General features: G+C 39.8%; 1 protein-coding gene across 1 annotated transcript; it reads left to right on the top strand.

Moving 5' to 3' along the window:
• Nucleotides 1–1541: 1541 nt before the first annotated feature.
• On the top strand, nucleotides 1542–12242 carry LOC122924220 (vomeronasal type-2 receptor 26-like; the record flags this gene model as incomplete). Its single annotated transcript, XM_044275141.1, has 3 exons — nucleotides 1542–1757; nucleotides 4965–5088; nucleotides 11335–12242. Coding segments are annotated over 3 exons (1248 nt in total), but the record flags the coding sequence as incomplete, so codon positions are not given.
• Nucleotides 12243–18522: the final 6280 nt, after the last annotated feature.

The following is an 18522-nucleotide window of genomic DNA, read 5'->3' as shown; positions in this document are numbered from 1 at the left end:
CTCTGCTATGACATGCAGACTAATTCTCTGCTGACATGAAGACAGATTCTCTGTTACGGGACCTCTCTCCTCTGCCTGGGTGCCGGGGCCTAAATATCTGAGAATGGACTGTTCCAGTGGTGGCTGACGTGAAGCCTCATTCTCTGCTATGACATGCAGACTAATTCTCTGCTGACATGAAGACAGATTCTCTGTTACGGGACCTCCCTCCTCTGCCTGGGTGCTGGGCCTAAATATATGCCAATGGACTGTTGCAGTGGTGGCTGACGTGAAGCCTCATTCTCTGCTATGACATGCAGACTAATTCTCTGCTGACATGAAGACAGATTCTCTGTTACGGGACCTCCCTCCTCTGCCTGGGTGCTGGGCCTAAATATATGCCAATGGACTGTTGCAGTGGTGGCTGACGTGAAGCCTCATTCTCTGCTATGACATGCAGACTGATTCTCTGCTGACATGAAGCCAGATTCTCTGTTACGGGACCTCTCTCCTCTGCCTGTGTGTGTGCTGGGCCTAAATATATGCCAATGGACTGTTGCAGTGGTGGCTGACGTGAAGCCTCATTCTCTGCTATGACATGCAGACTGATTCTCTGCTGACATGAAGCCAGATTCTCTGTTACGGGACCTCTCTCCTCTGCCTGTGTGTGTGCTGGGCCTAAATATATGCCAATGGACTGTTGCAGTGGTGGCTGACGTGAAGCCTCATTCTCTGCTATGACATGCAGACTAATTCTCTGCTGACATGAAGACAGATTCTCTGTTACGGGACCTCCCTCCTCTGCCTGGGTGCTGGGCCTAAATATATGCCAATGGACTGTTGCAGTGGTGGCTGACGTGAAGCCTCATTCTCTGCTATGACATGCAGACTGATTCTCTGCTGACATGAAGCCAGATTCTCTGTTACGGGACCTCTCTCCTCTGCCTGTGTGTGTGCTGGGCCTAAATATATGCCAATGGACTGTTGCAGTGGTGGCTGACGTGAAGCCTCATTCTCTGCTATGACATGCAGACTAATTCTCTGCTGACATGAAGACAGATTCTCTGTTACGGGACCTCTCTCCTCTGCCTGGGTGCCGGGGCCTAAATATCTGAGAATGGACTGTTCCAGTGGTGGGTGACGGGAAGCCAGATTCTCTGCTATGGAACCTCTCTCCAATTGATTTTGGTTAATTTTTATTTATTTAATTTTTATTTTAATTCATTTCCCTATCCACATTTGTTTGCAGGGGATTTACCTACATGTTGCTGCCTTTTGCAGCCCTCTAGCTCTTTCCTGGGCTGTTTTACAGCCTTTTTAGTGCCGAAAAGTTCGGGTCCCCATTGACTTCAATGGGGTTCGGGTTCGGGACGAAGTTCGGATCGGGTTCGGATCCCGAACCCGAACATTTCCGGGATGTTCGGCCGAACTTCTCGAACCCGAACATCCAGGTGTTCGCTCAACTCTACTGGTGACCCTTTGTACTTCTTCAGTAGACATTACACATATGTGACTGGTTTGCTGGAAATAACCAGACACATTTCCTCCTTTCATTCTTCCAGCTTCACTGGTTCCTGGGAAACCAGAAGGATGTTGCTGGAAATCGTGTCTTCTATGAAAATGGAGATTTCATCACTCAGTATTCCATAGTGAATTGGCTCAGTTTACAGAATGGATCGCTTGTCTTAAAATATGTTGGATCTACAAAAACAGTACAAAATCTTCTTACATTTAATATCAAAGTGGAGAAGATCATATGGAAAAATAGCATCAACAAGGTGAGATGGAGGCTGCTCTGGGTTCTCTTGAGAAAATAGTAAGAAGAGGAAAACTGAAATAACTTATGATTTGGGGTAGAAAAGACTCATTGGGAGATTTTGGACTCATTGAAGGAGTTCCCTGTTTTCTTGATGTTTATGACCTATTCTCAACCGGTATTCTCATGATCAACCATTTTCAGCAGTCACTGGTGCTGTAAAAAAAAAACAATAGATGAAGCTAGAACAAATTGGTCAGCAGCTTAGCCTCCATTGAGTTGACTGGTGGGGATGTCAAGTATCAAACCCCCAAGTGATCTGATATTGATACCTATCCTGAGTTTTAGTATCGAGAAAGATACTGTATTCCTTAGAGTTGGAGTAACTTAGAACTGCATATTCAGGTTTGCTTTGGTTCACTTGAGACGTGCCACCAAGGTACCTAGCCTTGGTGGAGTGGAAGCCAGTAACTAGAGTGTCAACTAAGAAAGATAGTGAATGCTGTTGCTACCTAGTATAGCTGGTATAAGCTAATCCGGGCCTGGCTTTTACTGATCCACTCTGGGTTTTATACGTGGCCACAGTTGTGTTTAAAAAGTCAGCAGCATGAAGCAGGGTGTGTCTGCTAGATTGAGAGGCTACAGATCGCCAAGTGCAAGGCACGTGTGGAGCAAAACTGGCCTGTGGATGGATCTAAAGGAGACCAGAGTCTGCATTACTTATTTCAATTGTTATGGATTGACTACCTGACCCGGCTGTGATCCAGTTTTACTGAACTGTAAGTTGTCTGGAACAATAACTAGATCGTATTGAAGTGACAACCTGCCTTTCTTCAACACTAGTCGTAGGAGCCCACATCATTAAAATGGCAACAACAAAGTAAAAAATTAGATGAATGAGGGTGCTGCCCTCAAAAGCTTACAATCTATGAGGAGATAGGATGACAAAAAAGGGGACAAGTGCTTGTTTTATACAATGATCCAGCCATCTTAACACAATAGGGGGAGTAGATATAAAGCTGCATGAGCCAGCCATCAGCCGATATTTGTACTGCATTTCAGTGCATAGGGTGTAGATATTTGACAATGGATCATAATCTGAAGAATGATGATTAGGGGATAAATGAAAAATAAGGGAATTAGGAGATGTGGTGAGTCAACTTAAAAAGTTGTGTTTTTACGGAGCGCCTAAAACTGTGGATGTTGTGAATTAACCTAATTGATTGGGGTAGGACATTCCAGAGATCTGGTGCAGCTTGGAGAGCAGTTAGAGAGATAGGAAGAAAACCAAGAGAGAGCAGTATCCTTAAAGCTTATAGGTTGGAGCATAGTGGGGAGGAGAAGGTGGTTTACAGTGTAAAATGCTACAGAGAGATCAAGGAGAATTAGTAGAGAGTAGTCACTGTTGCATTCAGCTGTCAGGAGGTTATTTGTCACTTTGGAAATTTGTTAAGGGCAGTATCTATAGAATGAAGGGTTCAAAAAACTAATTCTAATGGATCAAATGCTCCAGGAGTTTATAAATGAAGGGAATATTAGAGACTGTAATTAGTGAGGATCAGTCAAGACTTTTTTTTTAATAATGTGGTTATAACAGAATGTTTCAAAGAGGAAGATAAGATACCAGGAATGAGAGAGGTTTAAAATGTTAGTTATATGAGTAGTGACGGCTAGGGAGAGAGACTGGAGGAAGTGAAGGAATAGGGTCAGTAATGCATGTGGTAGGGCGGGAAGAAGAGCGGAGCTTGGAGACTTCTTCTGTGACTAGGTCGAATGTGGAAAGGTAACCAGAGAAACAAAAAGAGAGTAATGAATGATAGAGGCTAGGAGTTAATTTCCTGCCAGATGTTTTCAATTTTCTCTAAGAAATAGGTGGCCAAATCTTCAGCACAGATGTCTGTAAAAAGTGCTGGCACTTTTGGACTGAGGGAGGAGTGAAAGGGATGAATGGCAGAGTTGTCAACATAAATTTTGAAGACATTTTGTGGCGTGACTCCTCCAGGGTGCTTTTCAGGATGTCATTATAGTATCTTGCAGCGAATTAAGGACAGGAAAGAAGAGATTGGGGACAATGATGACTACAGACTGTGTTTAAGTTTCTTAGTGCTAATAACATGTAGATTGCTAAATGTGTGATAAGTAGGAGTGTGCTGATATGAATGAGGACTTGTAACAGTGAAGGACAGAAGGTTGTGGTTTAAGAGTGGGACAGAAGGGTTACTAAAGTCAGAAATGACACAGAGCTAGCAAAATACTAGGTCAAGTGTATTACTGTCCTTATGAATCTGAGAGTTAGAAAGTTGTGAAAGGCCAAGAAAGGAGGTTAGAGATAATATCTGGGAAGCAGATGTGCTGCCAATGAGCATGTTAAAGTTAGTCTTGTCATAAGACAATGAAACCAATAGATGGCGCTGTTCATCTTGTTGGGGCGCTAGTAAGTGTGGCACCCTGCTCAACAGAGTCCACACACCGTGCACCACTCAGCTTATAAAAGCTTGCGCTAACACTGAAGTGTATATTGGATTGCTGCTATCATTCACACATCTTCTAGCACTTTATCTGCAGTAATATAAGCTTGCTAGGGTGTATCTGAGGACTATTGCCCTGCTTGTAATGACTCATGAACAGCGCCATCTATTGGTTTCATAGTCTTATGACAAGACTATGAATCCAATAGATGGAGTTATTTATGGGTAGTGTAGTGTATATCGCAAATATTCTAATCGCAAATTTTCCATGGAAAAGGCTGAGTGCTACACGGTGTGTAGACTCTGTTGAGCAGGGTGCCCCAAACTCCCATAGCGATGAATGGAGGGCCTCAATCTGGAAATAGGAGTCACTTCTAGAGGTGGGACCCACACCTGTCATAGATAGTTCATCCTATCGATATGCCCATCAATTTCAGAGATCGGCTAACCCCTTTTATGACCTCCCACCATCTTTTGACAGCACAGGTCTCCAGTCTTCAGTGACATCTTTTGGTGTCAATGCAGTAGAGGGGGATTAGGTGCTCCAGGAATGCTCCTGATGTAAGATACGACTGTTACTAACAGCTCTAAATCATAAAGAAGGCCTCTTCCCTGAAGGCCTCTGCCCTGAGCAAGAAGGCGTGGCAATAACAAGACTATTCATTCTGTATAAAAGAAAAAAAAACGCTGTACTTAGTAAAGTTGTGGATCGTTCCAGAAGCTCACTCATTAACTATATGTTTTCTTTATTGTTTTCCTAGATCCCTAGATCTCAGTGTTCAGAGAACTGTTTACCAGGAACCTGGAAAGTCTTGAAGTCCAGAATCTATTCCTGCTGCTATGACTGTGTCCAGTGCTCCTCGGGAGAAATCTCTAACGCCACCGGTATAAAGACTTTAGTACTTTCTCATCTGCTTCAAGTTTTATTACCATTAGACAAACTGTATAATTATTATCTTATTATGTGGGTTTTTTGCTAGCTTAAAATCATTTAGTCTCTGAGAAGACAAATTTTTAAAGTCTCCATCCTTAAGGTTAGTGATAAGCGGCAGGGGTCATATTAGAATTTGTGATATTTCGCTAATATTTTGTAGAATATTTGTCATATATTTGCAAATTCGTATATTATTTATATTCTGCATTCTTTTTTTTAGCGCGAAAATCGGCAAGGTTTTGATCGCGTTATATGCAAATATTGCGCGCTCAATACATGCGTGGGTCAAAAACGAATATATAGCACTATAGAATATAGTGCTATATATTTGTTTTTAGAATATGAATTTTTTATTTTTCATCTGAACACGATTCCTCCCTGCTTCTTGCTTGTGGGCCAATGACTCATTGGCCCACAAGCAAGAAGCAGGGAGGAATCATGTGTTCAGATGGAAAAAAATGACAAATATTGGTCTTTACGAATATATTGCTCTATATTCTAAATTGAGAAAGTTGTAGATATAGTGGGCACTCAATATCTGGACATGCATAGTGGGTACAACATATTTATTTACATAAAAATCAATATAAAACAATATATAAGAGACAATTAAAATATAGGTGATAAAAGAGGTAAACCACTAAAAGTTGATAAAAAGGTTATTCATTAGTGATAAGAGGTATATTCAATAAAAAAGTTCTGATATTGCTTAATAAGGTGCGCTTGATAGGATCCTATTATTATATTGCAGTATGTTTGGTAAAAAGTAATTTGTTAGTCTTGGTTATATAGCATATGTTGTTTGACATCACAATCACCACTATGGGATACCGATTTCAGTCAATCTGGGTGTTTATTAGACAATTGAAACAAAGGTGGGAAATTAAATCTCTAAACCGCCACCTGGAGCAGAATTGTACCAAGGGGACTCAGACTCTCTAAGGCCCCAGCTCAGGATCTATGTAGTGATACCTTTAATAAAGCATGGGAAGATCTTCTAAAATTACAATCCATAGCACTTGTACAACTAATTATTAAAAGGAGAATGTTGATATTAGAAGACGTCACAGGAAAAATAGAATCTGAGAGAAACCCTGGATAAACTCCCAAAAAATGGGACTTAAGAATTGGCATGAAAAAATATGTAAACAACTAGGGATAGTGGAACAGGAGATTATGTCTAAAAAAAAGTAGGAAAATACAAAATCGAGTAAAAAACGATAGACAAAACACAAAAGAAGAAATAAGAGATAGGGAACATACTAGCAAAATTCCTAACCAGAGAGAAAAAGAAACAAATGAAGAGAGACCAACACACTATAATATTCAAACTACGAACAGAAATGAGGCATTAACTAATCCCCTTTTTTAAGACCGCACACCCCCACACCACAGGATACGTACAAAACCCTCCCGACAATCACCACAGGACCAATATCACACAACACCAATTACGGCTCACATTTACAATTTGAGATACAGAGAGGAAACACAGAAAAAGAATCAGGATCAATATCCTCAGAAAACATACCAAGCAAGGAATCAGTATTCATCCCACACCAACAAAGAGACACTTGTAGGGAATTATCACCAGCACCATCAGAACTCAGAACTCAGAAAAAAGAAGAGGATAACTCTATAATGAATTTAAGTTCAATCACATTAACAGCAGCACAACATTCACTATTCAACAAAGGTTTAAAATTTGCACCCGCAGCACCTCTAAGTAAATTTGACACTTACATAGGTATTGAGAAGTTTATACGTAAATTGTGTTTAAAAAAATATTTTCTCAAGAATCCCACAATACTAAAAGGTGAAAAACAGGGGATGTATACACACACGGACCTTAAACTAAAAAGTAAAATATATCCAAGACACGAAATGGGACAGGATATAACCACATTTAAGAAAAATGTGGAAGCTGATATAAGAAAAATAAAAGGGGAATCTAAAAGATTCAATAATCTTAAGCCACATGAAGTTCAAGCAATTAAACAATTACAACAGAATGATGATGTCATGGATGGTGTAACAGAAAACAAGAAGTTACAAATAAGGACCCGACTGGCTTGATCCGAAACTAAGGAACAAAAGGGTGACCCCTATTTAAGCCCTGAAACTCTCCCTATCTTCTCAGCCCATGCAAAGATCTCTATGATAGAAAATTGCATGCCCTCGTGCCTCGACTGTATGACACCTATAGTATACACCTATAATAGTGAGGGGACACGACCACCGGCTCCCTACACTTAATACGGAGGGAGTCAGGGTCACCTAGGATCAAGCAAACAGGAAAACACAAATCAATGAACAGACTTATCTGTAGAAGGATCAGTTGTAGCATCCAGCATGTACACACTCCAGGAAGTTGTATAAACCGCAAAGTGATGCAGTATGGGAAGGGATTTAAAGGGATGCAATCAGTGCAACTACATGACAGCTGAGAGAGGCTAACGAGATGACAAAACGAAAGCAAAAACAAAAGAACCTCAAGCAGGAGGTTCTGAAGAACGTCTGTCATAGCTTCTCAGATGTCTGGTGGTGACAGATAATGTAACTATCCACCCTGCTGATAAAGGAGGAGCGATAGTGATTTTAGACACATGTAAATATGACAATGAATGTAGGAGACAATTGGCAGATATTGGAACATACAAACAACTACAAAACAGATCCAATAAAGGAATTCAGTGGATCTCTGAAATTATATGTAGAAAGGGGCTGTGAAAAAGGATTTCTAAATGAACAGGAATCCAAATTTATTATGGGAACACCACAACGTATGCCCATTTTCTACATTATTCTAAAGGTCCACAAAGATCCAATAAATCCTCCAGGGAGACCCGTCATCTCTGGTATAGGATTGTATACATCCAATTTATCCCAATATCTGGACAAATTACTACAGCCAGTAGTGAGGAAAACCTTTTCATATATTAAGGACACTACCCAAATTGTACAGAGTATCGAGAATCTGAAATATGACTCTAATTGGATTCTCGGTACCCTTGATGTCAACTCTTTGTATACCATAATAAGACATGATCAAGGATTGGAAGCCCTAACACAACAGTTGACATTATATGGAGAATATTTGCCAGAGCAAATAAAATATATAGCAGAAGGGGTGGAATATATTTTGACCCACAACTATTTCTCATATAATTAAGATTTCTTTCTCCAGACAAGAGGAACCGCCATGGGCACTAGGTTCGCCTCCAGCTACGTTTATTTATTTATGACGCAGTGGGAAGATCGATACATAGCGCCAAAGCTGGGGACGAACCTGGTGCTCTGGCGAAGATTAATTGATGACGTGATCTTCATTTGGCAAGGAACAGAAGATGAATTGACACTATTTCTCGAGCATATAAATTTAAATAATAATAATAATATAAAATTTAGCTCAAATATGAGCAAAAAGCAGATAGAGTTTCTGGATCTAACTATTAAAAAAGAAGAGGACAAATTGATATGCCAAACATACCAGAAACAAGTAGCTAGAAATAGTTTCATCCTATATACAAGCTGCCATCTACCAAGATGGCTGCTAAATATTACCAAGGGACAGTTAAGAAGATTGAGACGCAATTGTATAAGAGAAGAAGATTACATTAGGGAAGAAACTTCTATGAAAGAACAATTCCTTATAAAGAAGTACCCCCTGGAACAGGTGGAGAAGTCCCTAATAGAAGTAAAAAATATGGACAGAAAAACCTTCTTTGAGGCAAAAAAAGAAACAAGGTTAGAAATAGACCAAAAAACAGGGGATGTATTTTGCCATACAGTGCACTACATAAAAAAAATTGAAAATATTGTCAAAAAACATTGGCATCATGTTACAAAAGATAGACTAATAGCTCCATATCTAGCTAATGGCCTACAAATAGTGTACACAAAGGCACCTAATTTATCCCTAAAAGTAGCACCGACAGTAAAAAAGAAAAAAGTACTAACCATAATATATTCAACTTAAAGGGATTCTACAGGTGTAATACATTCAACAACTGTAAAAATACAAAATTTCCGAAAAAAAAACAAATAAAGTGTCCTCCACCACAAATTTATTTTCTTATGAGATTGATACATTTCTGTCCTGTAATACATCAAATGTCTTATATCTGATTGAGTGCCCTTGTAGGAAACAATATATTGGACGAACAAAAAGATTATTGAAAACGAGGATCGCAGAACATATGACAAAAATCTGAAATGGATACGAGAAGCATTCACTGTCAAAACACTTTAAATACCATGATAATCAAGACCCCTCCCAACTAACATTCTTGGCATTTGAAAAAGTTGATATTCATTGGAGGGGAGGAGATCATATTTCCAACATGTCACGACAGGAAGCATGGCGCATATATGATTTTAATTCTTTATTACCTGAATGTCTCAACGCAGACTTTGAGATATTTGGTTTCCTATAATCCATGAGGGATGGGTGCCCTTCGCTGATGAGACATCGGAGTCTGGCTGTGTTATCAGCACTCCGATCTCCTCTCGGTGGAGGGCCCCCACCCCCACACATCATGAGAAAATATGAATCAAATATGAATTGTATAAAAAGGGAAAACAAACAAATCCCAGTTTTATTATTATATAGTGAGAAAGGAGAAGAAAGAGGGTGGAAACTAAAAAACGCATGAAAACCGCATGAATACTATATATATATATATATATATATATATATATATATATATTTATATAAAGAATATTAAGGATTGAGAAACTCTCCAGGTATGTCATATTATATTGCATTATAGAGAAGGGTTCATATGTTACAAATGTGTAGGTAATGCATCCTATATAGACAATGCACAACAAGGTGCAAATAAAGGGTTTATTATTGGATACACACCAGATTTTGTAAGGAACTTTAATTAGCTAAATGACGCATCCCATATGGGTATATAAGGAGGCAATATAGGATCTCAAAAACAAGCTACTGAGGAAGAGGTGGGCAACCTCGAAACGCGTATAGAAGGAGTGGATGAGATCCCTATATTAGAAGACGTCTTATAGTAATATTACTGAAACATACAGTGGGCTATTGCAGAAAAATCAACAACAAGACTCATAAAAGCATATGCAAGGAGGTTGGTACCGCCTCCGGAATACGTAAGGAGCCTAAATCAGGCGAATTGAATAGCTTCCAGGTGACGTGGGAATCGAAACCGGAAGAAGGTCCCGAACATCGCAGCCACAGCACCGAAGGATACTACAGGCAGACACACGCCACTGGGTGAAGAAAGAGGGGTGAGTGTACTGACCTGTGGTGGGACGCCACCACTGCCAGATTACAGAAAGAACTGAGCAGCCAGCAGTGAGTATTGACAACTAACTGCATATAATAACCCCCAATAAGGACTAACACCCAGATTGACTGAAATCGGTATCCTATAGTGGTGATTGTGATGTAAAACAACATATGCTATATAACCAAGACTAACAAATGACTTTTCCCCAAACATACTGGAATATAATAATAGGATCCTATCAAGCGCACCTTATTAAGCAATATCAGAACTTTTTTATTGAATATACTGTACCTCTTATCACTAATGAATAACCTTTTTACCAACTTTTCGTGGTTTACCTCTTATCACCTATATTTTAATTGTCTCTTATATATTGTTTTATATTGATTTCTATGTAAATAAATATGTTGTACCCACTATGCATGTCCAGATATCGAGTGCCCACTATATCTACAACTTTCTCAATCTACTAATCCGTGATTAGGGTGAATCACATATTAGTGAGAGCACCTATCTGTGAAAGCAGGAAGGGTGAGCCGCTATCTATTTACGCATTCACTATATTCTAAATATTCGCAAATTCTCGAAGTGCCGATATTCGCGATGAAAATTCGCTATTGGAATATTCGCGCTCAACACTACTAGCAACAAAACTAAAAGTTTTGACAGTGTGAAAAAGCCAAAGCAGCTTAGCTTACGTTCCCAAACAAATAATCGTACAAAAAAAAATCCTACTCAACCCATTCCATTCCTGTAATGTCTATGCTCACCCATTGCCCTTAATGTCACATTTAGAAAGTAAATTTCACTTTCACTATATTGGCTGTGTGGATAGAAACAAGCAAATCAATTGAAAATCTGCTCTAACTAATAAGTTTTGAGATGTTTTTTGTGCCATATCTAATGAGTGATTGTTCTCATGATTTCCAGATAGTCAAAACTGCAAGAAATGTTCAGACCTTGATTGGCCCAATGAGAGGAAGGATCGTTGTGTTCCAAAACTTCAGGATTTTCTTTCCTACACAGATGACACAATCGTCCTGGTTGTTTCTCTGGTTTCTACTCTACTTTCTTTCCTTACATTCATGATTCTTATTACTTTTATTTTGCACCAAGACACGGCCATCGTCAAGGCCAATAACAGAAACCTGAGCTTCCTTCTCCTGGTCTCCATCATGCTGAGCTTCCTCTGTGTCTTCTTGTTCCTCGGACATCCAGTGGACCTCACTTGCATGCTACGTCAGGTCTCATTTGGAATCCTCTTCTCAGTAGCTGTTTCTTGTGTCTTGAGCAAAACCATCATGGTTTGCATTGCTTTCAGAGCTATGAAGCCCGGCAGCTCCTGGAAACGCTGGATTGGAAGCAAGTGGTCTAATTCTCTGGTGTTGTTCTGCTCGTCCATTCAAGTAATGATCTGTCTGGTTTGGTTGACTCTAGCACCTCCCTTCCCAGAGCTGGACACTCACTCCAATCAGGAAAAGATCATTGTGCAGTGTAATGAAGGCTCTGTTATTGGTTTCTACTCAGTCGTGGGTTATATGGGGGTCTTGGCGATTATTAGTTTTATTATGGCTTTTTTAGCTCGGACATTACCGGACAGTTTTAATGAGGCCAAGTACATCACCTTCAGCATGCTGGTGTTCTGCAGTGTCTGGATCGCCATGATCCCAGCTTATCTCAGCACCAAAGGGAAATACATGGTGGCTGTGGAGATATTCGCCATACTGACCTCAAGTGCTGGAGTCTTAGGGTGTATATTCTTCCCAAAATGCTACATTATCATGTGGAGACCTGAACTCAATACAAGATCACATTTACTGGAGGGAAGAGGCAGATAATGTGATGTCATATGGTAAAACAGGAACAATAATACCACAGTATGAAGAACAGGCAGCCTGTATCCACATCTAGCAGCATATAAGACTTTAGTAGATATAATAGTTTATTTTATGGCAGCACATTTACATGCATTAAACAGTTCCTGGTGTCCTGTAGGGGACATAAAGAGTATCACAAATATACATGTTGCTCTCTTTGCTCATTTTCATAGCTTTAGTCATATGGAAATTAGTTGGAAAGAATTCAAGGGGAGGTTCCTGGCTGTAATGGTGCCCAAGCCTGCTCATCTGCATTGAGCCTCATCCTTTCCTCTCTCCACCTTGTTCAGGTCTCTACATCAGCTATTCCCTAGAGGAAATTCTGTGCAAGCGCACTTCTGGACTCATCTCATGCCAGCAGAGTTAGTATCCTCTGTGGACACTGGTACCATTAGGCTCACTGTACATGCACAACAGGCTTATGCAGTTATGAATACTGACTGCAAAGGTGAAGGACGAGTCCAGCAGCGCTTCATCAAGAGATGTTCTCTAGGGATTGGCTGCAGATGAAACCAGTGTAATATGGTCCTTTGCAAAGTTCTAGGAATGAATAAATCATTTCCCAGTACTTTGCACTGACCACACTTGTATTTATACATGTAAAGAGATCACCTCTAAGGTGTCCTTTTCCCAAGCTGAAATACCCTCATATAAGAGACCTTCTATAGCATTTAATCCCTTAACGCCGAATTACATACATGTACATCATTATGCTCAAGGGTTGTTCGGAGCGTCATATGCAGCAGGTGCCAGTTGTATAATACAGCAGACACTCAGCCGCCAGAGGACGGGTAGGCAGCACAAGGGGGTGCTTGCTCTGGTCTTCCGTTCAGAGCCCCTACAGCAAAATGTCAGGGCTCCCATCAGTTACCCTGACAGCCTGGGCAGTGCCTCAGAAACCCATAGGTTAGGTAATAGGGATGAACGAACCCAAACTGCAAAGTTCATGTTCGTACCGAACTTTACAAGCTCGGGTACCCGGACCCGAACCCGGACTTTTTCACTGAAGTCCGTGTTCGATGTTTGGGTGATTTTATAATTTTCAATTATAACATAGTTATATCACAAAATAATAGCATTCTTAAGACAGAATGCAAAAAAATATGGCCATTTAGGAGTTAAAAAAAGACCTTCTAAAGAACCTGCGATGTGCGCGATGACGTCAATGGGGTTCGGGGTCAAGTTTGGGTCCCGCATCTGAACTTTGAGGTGAAGTTTGGCCAAACCTCGCAAACCCAAACTACGAAGGGTTCGCCCATCACTAGAGCATAAAAAAAATCTATAATTGCTAGTCTTTGTTCACCTTGTCCACCCACCCAAAAAAAATTAAATGTGTTCAAAATAAAGTATTAATTACTCTAAAATCGGAACTGTAGTAAACAATACAGTTCTCCCCTCAAAAAAGAAGCATTCACACAGCTCTGTAGAAGGAAATATGAAAATGCTATGGCTGTCATAACCGCACCTAAGTTTTAGAGGAAGACAATAAGATTATTATTTTTTTTTCATTAGAGCTCAGGTCAGACCACCAATCAGACCCCCTATGTTAAACAGACCTCAGCTCACAGCCAAATCAGACCCTTATAAGACCTAAGATCAGACACCAATGTGAAAGACCCCCAATCAGACCTCAGATAAGAGCCTCAAAATAAATAAGACCCCCCCATTCAGACCTCATATCAGCAGTCATGCCACTTATCATCAGCACCCATGCCTCTCATTAGCCCACATGCCTCTCATTAGCCCCCATGCCTCTCATCAGCCCCCATGCCTCTCATGAACCCCCATGCCTTATATCAAATAAAATAGCCAGCGATCTTCTTCCTGTCGTCAACTATGCTGCAATCTGATGCGCCCTCCCCACTTTGGGGGGGAAAAAATCTGGTAATGTTTCAAGCCAAACTAGCCTTCATCATGAAAATAGACTGGTTAGATGTGGCCTCCAAGAAATAAAATACACAGAGAGATTTTTTGAAGTTTTTGAAAGCTTTATTGCAATTCTTCCCTCCCACATACAAAATGATCTTAAAGAATGGTTTAAACTTACAACCTGGTTCAAGAAACATATTTTGTTGGGAGAGCCTCCAATCTCATGATAATAGTCCCCAGGAAATTCTGCTCTGCTCCATGTGGGACCGTTTATCAGCTTCAATTTGAACAGTTTTTTTTCCCCTTTTATTTAATTTCTTTCCTGCTTTGTTTCTTTTTCTATTCTTTTTGTTTTGGTTTTCCTTTTGGGTTTATCCTGCCCCCCTCCATTCTCATTAAAGCATTTAACATTCCTGACACAATTGTAACTTATTAAAAATGGTTGCATTAGTATGTTAACCCCTTAGGGGCTGGGCTCATTTTCACCTTAAGGACCAGGCCATTTTTTGCAAATCTGACCAGTGTAAATTTATGTGGTGATAACTTTAAAACGCTTTGACTTATCCAGGCCATTCTGAGATTGTTTTTTCGTCACATATTGTACTTCATGACACTGGTAAAATGGAGTCCAAAAATTGTATTTATAAAAAAAATACCAAATTTCCCAAAAATTTTGAAAAATTAGAAAATTTCAAAGTTTCAATTTCTCTACTTCTATAATACATAGAAATACCTACAAAAATAGTTATTACTTTACATTCCCCATATGTCTACTTCATGTTAGGATAATTTTGGGAATGACATTTTGTTTTTGGGGGACGTTACAAGGCTTAGAAGTTTAGAAGCAAATATTGAAATTTCTCTGAAATTTTCAAAAACCAACTTTTTAAGGACCAGTTCAGGTCTGAAGTCACTTTGCGAGGCTTACATAATAGAAACCACCCAAAAATTACCCAATTCTAGAAACTACACCCCTCAAGGTATTCAAAACTGATTTTACAAACTTTGCTAACCCTTTAGGTGTTCCACAAGAATTAATGGATTATATAGATACAATTTAAAAATTTCACTTTTATGGCAGATTTTCCACAGCAAGGGTTAACAGCCAAACAAAACTCAATATTCATGGCTCTTATTCTGTAGTTTACAGAAACACCCCATATGTGGTCGTAAACCGTTGAACCGGCACATGGCAGGGCGCAGAAGGAAAGGAATGCCATACGGTTTTTGGAAGGCAGATTTTGCTGGACAGTTTTTTTGACACCATGTCCCATTTGAAGCCCCCCTTATGCACCCCTAGAGTAGAAACTCCAAAAAAGTGACCCCATTTTAGAAACTACGGGATAAGGTGGAAGTTTTGTTGGTACTAGTTTAGGGTACATATGATTTTTGGTTGCTCTAAATTACACTTTTTGTGAGGCAAGGTAACAAGAAATAGCTGTTTTGCCACCATTTTTATTTTTGCTATTTACAACATTCATCTGACAGGATAGATCATGTGGTATTCTCTTAGAGCAGATTGTCACGGACGTGGCAATACGTAATATGTATACTTTTTTATTTAAGTTTTACACAATAACAGCTTTTTTAAAACAAAAAAATGAGGTGATGTTTATATTGGTACTATTTTGGTGGGCATACACATTTTTGATCACTTGCTGTTGTACTTTTTGTGATGTAAGCTGACCAAAAAATTGTTTATTTAGCACAGTTTTTATTTTTTATGGTGTTCATCTGAGTGTTTAGGTCATGTGATATGTTTATAGAGCCGGTCGATATGGACGTGGCGATACCTAAAATGTCTTTTTTTCCCGCCTAATTTTTACCTTTTTTTTACTTTATTTGGGGGAAATAAAATTTTTGTTTATTTTTACTTGAAACTTTTAATTTTGGGGGGGAAAACTTAATTTTTTCAACTTTTTTCACTTTATTTTTTGTCCCACTGTGGGACTTCAACTTTTGGGGGTCTAATCCCCTTACAAAAGAATTCCAATACTGTATTAGAATGCATTAGCTGTATGAGTAATACTGTGTGTATTACTCATACAGCTTCCGGCCTGTGAGATCCAGGGGGCTGGATCTCACAGGCTCTTCACCGGAAGGCAGCACCGATGCCTAAGGAAGGCATCGCGCTGCCTTCCATGCCATCGGGTCCCCCCTACAGCCGCACGGGGACCCAATGGCACCGCCGCCTGCCGCAACATGTAAAAACCGCAGTTCTGAATTGACCTGCGGTTTGCACAATCGCCGACACTGGGGGGTCACAGGACCCCCCCCCCCGAGCATTGTCCCCAGGTGCCTGCTCAATGATTTGAGCAGGCACCTTTTTCCGATCACCGCCCACTGGGTGATGGTGATCGGAACTACACATGACGTACCGGTACGTCATGTGTCCTTAAGTACCGGGACATAATGCCGTACCGTTACGTCATGTGTCTGGAACAGGTTAAGATATCTTCTTGTTGTGTTGTAACAATCGGTCCAGGAATCTGTTACTTGTTGTTCTATTACATTTGGAAAAATATAATAAAAACATTGAAGCACAAAAACTATTTATATACAGGGCCGTGCTAAAGTATTCACCCCCTTGACTTTTTTCGTATTTTGTTACATTACAGCCTTAAAGTCAATGTTTTGTTAATCTGAATTTTATGTGATGGATCAGAACACAATAGTCTACAGTAAGATGGTGAAGTGAAATGAGAAAAATATATAAATAAAACTATTGTTTAGAAAAAGTGTTGAGCACGAATATTCGAATATTTATTGTGAATATCGCAACTTTGAGCATTTGTGAATATTTCGAATATAGTGCTATATATTAATTTTTCGATTAGTCTTCATTTTTTTTAACCGAAAAATTGGCAAGGTAATGAGGTATGCGAATATTACGCGATCAATACAGGCGTGGGTCAAAAACTAATATATAGCACTATAGAAGATAAGTCTATAGATTTGTTTTTTAGAATATTCGTCATTTTTTTCCATCTGAAGTTATGATTTCTCCCTGCTTAAGTTGCTTGTCAAGCAACTTCAGCAGGGAGGAATCAAAACTTCAGATAGAAAAAAATGACGAATATTCTAAAAATCTAATATATAGCACTATATCGAATATATATATCTGTTTTTGACCCACACCTGTATTGATTGCATAATGTTGTGAGTTTGCGAAACGGCATGTGGGAGACTCCCAAAATGTATGGAGGAAGGTGCTTTGGTCTGAGGAGACTAAAATTTAACTTTTCAGCCATCAAAGAAAACGCTATGTCTGGTGCAAACCCAACACATCACATCACCCAAAGAACACCATCCCCACAGTGACACATGGTGGTGGCAGCATCATGCTGGGGGGACTGGGAAACTGGTCAGAGTTGAGAGATAGATAGATGGTGCTAAATACAGGGATATTCTTGAGCAAAACCTGTCCCACTCTGTGCGTGATTTGAGGCTAGGACGGAGGTTCATCTTCCAGCAGGACAATGTCCCCAAACACACGGCTAAAGCAACAATTCAGGGGTTTAAGGGGAAACATGTAAATGTGTTGGAATGGCCGAGTCACAGCCCAGATCTCAATCCAATAGAAAATCTGTGGTCAGACTTAGAGATTGCTGTTCACAAGCGCAAACATCCAACCTGAAGGAGCAGTTTATCAAGGAGGAATGGGCAAAAACCAGTGGTAAGATGTGGCAAGCTCATAGAGACTTATCCAAAGAGACTTGGAGCTGTCATTGCCGCAAAAGGTGGCTCTACAAAGTACTGACTTTAGGGGGGTGAATAGTTCTGCACATTGATTTTTTCTGTTATTTTGTCCTATTTGTTGTTTGCTTCACAATAAAAAAAATCTTCATAGTTGTGGGCATGTTCTGTAAGTTACATGATGCAAATCCTCAAACAATCCATGTTAATTCCAGGTTGTGAGGCACCAAAATATGAAAAAAGTCAAAGGGTGAATACTTTTGCAAGGCACTGTATATATATACACAATATAATGAAAATTTACTCACCAAAATGTTTGTTTCCTGGAGTCCGTAGGCAGCACATAACGAAAGGGTTAAGTCCCCTAGGTACAACCTGGATAGAGACACATTAGCAAGCAGTAGACTTGATTAATTGGCAATTAGCAGGCTATATAGGATAACACATGACACCAGAGCCTTGTATTTGTATGCAGCAATAAATTTATTAAAGGGGGGGAGAGTTGTGCTGCCTACAGACTCCAGGAAACAAAAATTTTGGTGAGTAAATTTTCATTTTCCTGATCGTCCTTGGCAGCACATAACGAAAGGGACTTGATAAGCCGTACTCATTGGGAGGGAGCACTGGCCGCCACTTGAAGCACTCTTTTGCCAAATATTGACCCTTCAGCTGCTAA

The sequence above is a fragment of the Bufo gargarizans genome, unplaced genomic scaffold, assembly GCF_014858855.1.
Source record: "Bufo gargarizans isolate SCDJY-AF-19 unplaced genomic scaffold, ASM1485885v1 original_scaffold_909_pilon, whole genome shotgun sequence".
In the NCBI taxonomy this organism is placed as follows: Eukaryota; Metazoa; Chordata; class Amphibia; order Anura; family Bufonidae; genus Bufo; species Bufo gargarizans.
The sequence above is the reverse complement of the archived record's forward strand: the minus strand, read 5'-3'. Positions and strand labels throughout refer to the sequence as shown.